Source organism: Triticum dicoccoides, chromosome 5A (genome assembly GCF_002162155.2).
Source record: "Triticum dicoccoides isolate Atlit2015 ecotype Zavitan chromosome 5A, WEW_v2.0, whole genome shotgun sequence".
NCBI lineage: Eukaryota > Viridiplantae > Streptophyta > Magnoliopsida > Poales > Poaceae > Triticum > Triticum dicoccoides.
This window is the reverse complement of record NC_041388.1, coordinates 142757202-142762485: the sequence shown is the minus strand read 5'-3', so window position 1 is coordinate 142762485 and position 5284 is coordinate 142757202. Positions and strand designations below refer to the sequence as shown.

The following is a 5284-nucleotide window of genomic DNA, read 5'->3' as shown; positions in this document are numbered from 1 at the left end:
GCTATCTCTGTTAACGGTAGGATTAGCAATTTCTTAAAAAACTCCAGAGGCCTCAGGCAAGGAGACTTGGCCTCCCCCATTCTCTTTAATTTTGTCGTGGATGCCCTCTCGAACATCTTAGCCAATATGATGATGACACGGTTATCATGGTGGAACTTAATGGTTCCTGTCTCTCACATCTCAAGTTTATTCTCCTATGCTTCGAGGCATTGTCAGGCCTAAAAATTAATTTTGTTAAGAGTGAAGTTATAGTCACTGGGGTTTCTGATGCTGAGGCCGTGCGTGTTGCACACCTGCTCAACTGCTCTCTAGGTTCCTTTCTCTGAAATATCTGGGGCTACCCATATCATCCGACAAACTTCTAGCCAAATATTTCGCCCCCATGGTGGCCAAGGTGGGCAACCGAGTCATGCCTTGGAGGGGCAGATATAACACTGAAGCTGGAAAGGTCGCCCTCATTAATGCCTGCCTCTCTTCCCTCCCTATGTTTGTGATGAGGTTCTATCTTCTTGCTAATGGCACTCACGCTGGTTTTGACAAACACAAAGGTGCCTTTTATTGGAATGCAGCTGATAACCAACGCACATACCATATGGTCAAGTGGGACTAGATCTGTCGACCCAAAAGCCTTGGGGGGTGGGTATTATCAATACCTTAGTCATGAACAAGTGCCTAATCATAAAGTGGTGGTGGAAGATCATGATAACCCCGGATAAACCACTTTGGTATAACATTCTTAAGGCTAAATACTTCCCATCTTCCAGCCCCATGTTTGCCCCCGCTTCTGGTGCTTCTCAGTTCTGGAAAGACCTCGTCAAAATCGAGCCTGTTTTCCAAGGCTTAGTCAAGTTCGTTGTGCACAATGGCAGATCTATGAGGTTTTGGCTCGACTGGTGGTGCGGTTCTACAACCCTTGTTGTTTCTTTCCCAGTGTTATTTCCTTACTGTCCTGACCCAGAGATCTCGATCTCTGAGCTCTCTGGCAATAACTGGGACCTTCAGCTTCGATGTTCTCTATCTCCTGAAGAGTTGGTTGATTGGCAGCGTCTTGTTGCCCACTTCCCTTTGCTCTCGGAGGAGGAGGACTCGGTAGTGTGGCCTCATTCTTCCTCTGGGCGGTTTTTTGTTAAATCTCTATATGGCAAGCTGATCTCTGGCTTGACTACTTCCAAGTTCAAGTGGATCTGGAGGGCCCGCATCCCTCCGAAGATTAAGGCGTTTCTGTGGTAGGCCTCTCGTGGGCGCTTGCCGTCTGGTGATCAAATTCGCAAGCCTAATGGCCCTGGCTCTGATTATTGTGAATTATGTGGTCAACGAGAGGACACGACTCATATCTTTTTGAATTATGTCTTGGCTAAACTCTTTTGGTGTTGTATCAGATCGTGGCTTCATGTCTCTTGGAGACCGAACTCCTTCTCTGAACTTCGTCTCTTGGCCTCTAACCTGGTTGGGGCCAGAGAAGAATGTTTTGGGTGGGATTCGCAGCTGTTTGCTGGACTCTCTGGACGACTAGTAACAAGTTTACCATTGAACATACCTTTCCTACTAATCCAGCTGATTGCTTATTTAAAACTTGCATATTCTTGCAGCAGTGGAGATTATTGACTAAGGAGGAGGATCAGGATACTTTTGATGAGATGACGTCCAAAATTCGGGCTACAACTACCTCCCTTCCTCGCACTCAAGCCAACAGTTAGGAGTTGTTGGCCCTGATAGTGTCGTTCTTGAGTCGCCGGCCTGCGTGCCGTGTACTAGCCCGGGAGCCATGTACGTTAAACTTATGTGTGTTCGTTTTGGCTCGATACTTTGTTGTCCTTGTCGATGCTAGTTGGTTTGGTTTGTTATGACTCTGCCTGGTGGCTTTATTTATAAAGTCAGGCTCCGGCCTTTTCTGTAAAAAAAAAGTTTTATGTGGTTCAGATAATGATTGTCCTTTGATGTTCTTCTGCACTACTGTTCCTGTTGGATGTTAATGTAGTTTAAGTTTTGTTGTATTAACATGCATGGCCATTCTCATAGACATTAACTGTTCAGATTTGGACCTCATTGCTTTATGCAACTCCGTTTATTTTAGCTCTTCAGTACGAGGGTTTTTGGTTGTTTCTTCAGGTATGTTTGTCTTGCAAGATTTCAGTTAAATATCGAGTATAGCAATTTCTCTGTGTCACCACTAATTTTAAATATTAAAACTTTGCACCCCGTCGGCACCGCATTCCTACAATAACTTTGTTGATACATGAAGTTCATTTACATATAAGCAAGGAATGTTCTCAAAGTTAATCTCAAAGATGCATACAATCATATAGTTCCTGGCTCAATCAAGTCAATCAATTTCATTAGAGTAGACATTTTAGTACATGCCTTCAGGTTAATCCTTTGATGGATGTGGGCAGATGTTGTAGCACCACATAGCTAACATTTTTTTCCTTAATGTGCATCTGTCACTGAGTTGGTCGGCATGCTAAAGTCATGCGGCAACGTGCGGGGAATCTTCTAGTTGAGATAAGTTAGGAAGACACTTAGAATACCCGGTGTCAAACTCTTCTGTTAGGGAGACCTTGGAAACATGTTACTCAATGAAGAGATGAACTACATCAAAAAGGATCTAAAAGAGATGAAGATCTAAGTAACAATGCCATGCGTTTGACTCATTCCATAAAATACAAAAAAAAAAGATTACAGTTTTAGTATGAGATTATTTAATCTTAACTTGACAACCACACACACACACACTCCTAAACAAAATATGTTGCCGGAGCGCATCTGCACGGACCACTCAGCTAGTTTTAATAAACGTCGACAACCAAAATGCCCCTGCCTAATACTCTAACCTGTTTTTTTTAAAAAAAAATGGGGAAAAATTACCAAGATGCATGTGAGTAAAAGACCCTGGATAGATGGATCATGCCACCAGGAGCAGCACGAGCAAGCACGCCGAGGCAGCGGTGATGACGGAACGCGGCGTCACGAGCGGCGCGGAGTTGGGCAGATAGGGGTAGGAGTCGGGCGGCGGCATCTTGCACTCGTCGCCGTTGAAGTAGATCTTGCGCGGGAACGCCCATCCCTGGCTGAAGGTGAAGGTTCTATCATCCTTGCGCATGAGCACCTCCGACTGCACGTTCCCGAAGGGGCCGGCCTCCATGAGCAGGTCGTTGTAGAGCTTGAGGCCGTAGAACATGCCGGTGTCGTTGATGTTCCCGTAGGGGAGAAGGGGTTTGTACTGGAAGCTGAAGACCTCGGTGACGTTGTTGAGGTTGGGGTGCTGGGCGACGAGCGTCCACTGCGTGTAGTTCATGCGGTAGTTGAAGTTGGTGACGGCGATCTTGGCGCGCCAGTAGTCCTTGTAGTTGAGCTTGACGTGCCAGTGCACCCGGATGGGGCACATGTGGTTGGTGCACTGCAGCAGCTGCGCCCCGTCCTTCTTGGGCGTGTTCACCCCCGGGGTCAGCGCCCGCTTGGAGTCGCCCATGATGCACCCGTCGCTGTGGCTCTTGCCGCCGCGGCCGCCCATCCTCTTGTGGGCGCCGCAGCCGCACGCGCACTTGGCGCACGGCACGATGGTGCTGTTGTAGAAGGAGGAGAAGGAGACGCAGCAGGTCGGGTACCTGGACGCCAGCTGCTGCGAGTAGGTGCAGGTCACCGTCCACGTCATCAGCGCCTGCGTCTTGCGCCGGTGGTCGGCGCTCCAGTACACGGTGGAGGGGACGATGGTGGCCGGGCCGCAGGTGTAGCCGAGCCCGGGGCCCATGAGCGTGAAGTTCTTGGGCAGCTTCACGGTCTTGTTGGTGGTCCCGGCGAGCCCCACGGAGACCTGGAACGCCGAGAGCGAGCCGGCGGGGTCCTGGCCGTAGGCGGAGATGACGCCGCCACGGCAGCAGTTGGCGATCTGCTGGTTGTAGGGGACGCCGGGGAGGAGGTCCACGACGGAGGGCGTGTGCTTGCAGCAGTGCGGGATGCCACCCTTGAACTTGGAGCAGTCGCCCTGCTCGGTGGCCTGCGCTCCCACGATGGACCAGATCACCTCCTTCTTGGCCCACGACCACCCCAGCGTCCACCCGGGCGCCATGATCTGGCGGTACTGCTGGTAGTTGTTCATCGCCACCATGGCCACGTATCCGTCGGGCGTCCATGACTGGATATCCCACTTGATTGTAATGTTGCCTGTCGGGTCGAGGGGATCATAGGCAACTGCGACGGAGCAGGTGACCGCGAGGATCAGAGCCACAAGCATAGACTTGCGGAGCTCCTCCATGGTTGCACTCCCCTGCTAATGCTATTGCAAGAACAGCGCGCAGCAAGGTAGCTAGCTAGCACAAGTGATGGATGGATCGAGCTGATCGGCCTCGGAGGAAATGGCAGGCAATTAAAGGCCGTGCATCGGCGAAGAATAATAATACAGCGGTAAGAAGAAGCATCAACAACAAGCGAGATGGCATGTCACACCGTCGGTTGGGTTACTTAACAAGAACTCCATTGAATTAATCTGCGGGTGATGGCTCAGCACCACCTCCCTGCCAGTGATCGATCGATGTACACATACGTCTCACGTGTTCCTCTGCTTGCTCTCTGAAATCAGAATTAATCTCCTGGTGGTGTTGCGTCGTTGCTCTTGCGCACGTCCGCTGGCCGACCTGCCGCCAGCTGGTTGGTAGCTCGCCGCTGAAGCAACCGCGGTAGGCGAGATGGAAAAGGACGCGGGAGATCTCGGCTCAAAGCTGATGGGCCATGGCAACGGTATCATCTCGGCTTACTTCTTCTGACAACGACGGTGGACCGCTACTCGCCATCTTTCATTTACTAAGTAGTACTCCGTAGTATCTTAGACAACCCCTACTACACTACACATCATTAAATATGTACTGTATTTTGATGTGCATACACGCTTACACATCATTAAACTTGGTCTAGACTTCTACTCGTCGGATTTGCTACATTGCCCATTATTATCCGTCTGATCTGGTCATGAGAGTCTGTCTTCCTACCATGCAGAATGCATTCTGCACTCAATGACTCAAGTGATTTTAAATCCGAGCAAAATTAATTATAACATGTCCAATTCTCTTTTTAAGTTAAGACTTCTGTTTTTCCGTTTCTGCAGAAATTTCTCACATGGTTTACACCTTAAGAAATGAATTTATATTGAATACAACTTTGAGAAATTAAATCTACAATTCATGGAAACGCGCATGGCATCGCTAGTTATACAAATGTAACAACCACTATAAGCTTATAAAGAATCCACATAAATTGTACTCCCTCCGTTCCTAAATATAAGTCTTTTTAG

At 48.9% G+C, this 5284-nt stretch overlaps 1 protein-coding gene across 1 annotated transcript; it reads right to left on the bottom strand.

Moving 5' to 3' along the window:
• Positions 1 to 2623: 2623 nt before the first annotated feature.
• Positions 2624 to 4380, bottom strand: LOC119300432 (COBRA-like protein 5). The gene has a single exon (XM_037577391.1). It carries the CDS (start codon positions 4250 to 4252, stop codon positions 2903 to 2905), a length of 1350 nt encoding a protein of 449 aa, XP_037433288.1. The 5' UTR covers positions 4253 to 4380; the 3' UTR covers positions 2624 to 2902.
• Positions 4381 to 5284: the final 904 nt, after the last annotated feature.

Coding starts and splice junctions, on each gene's coding strand:
- LOC119300432 (XM_037577391.1), bottom strand. CDS start 4,252: ATGGAGGAGCTCCGCAAGTCTATGCTTGTGGCTCTGATCCTCGCGGTC.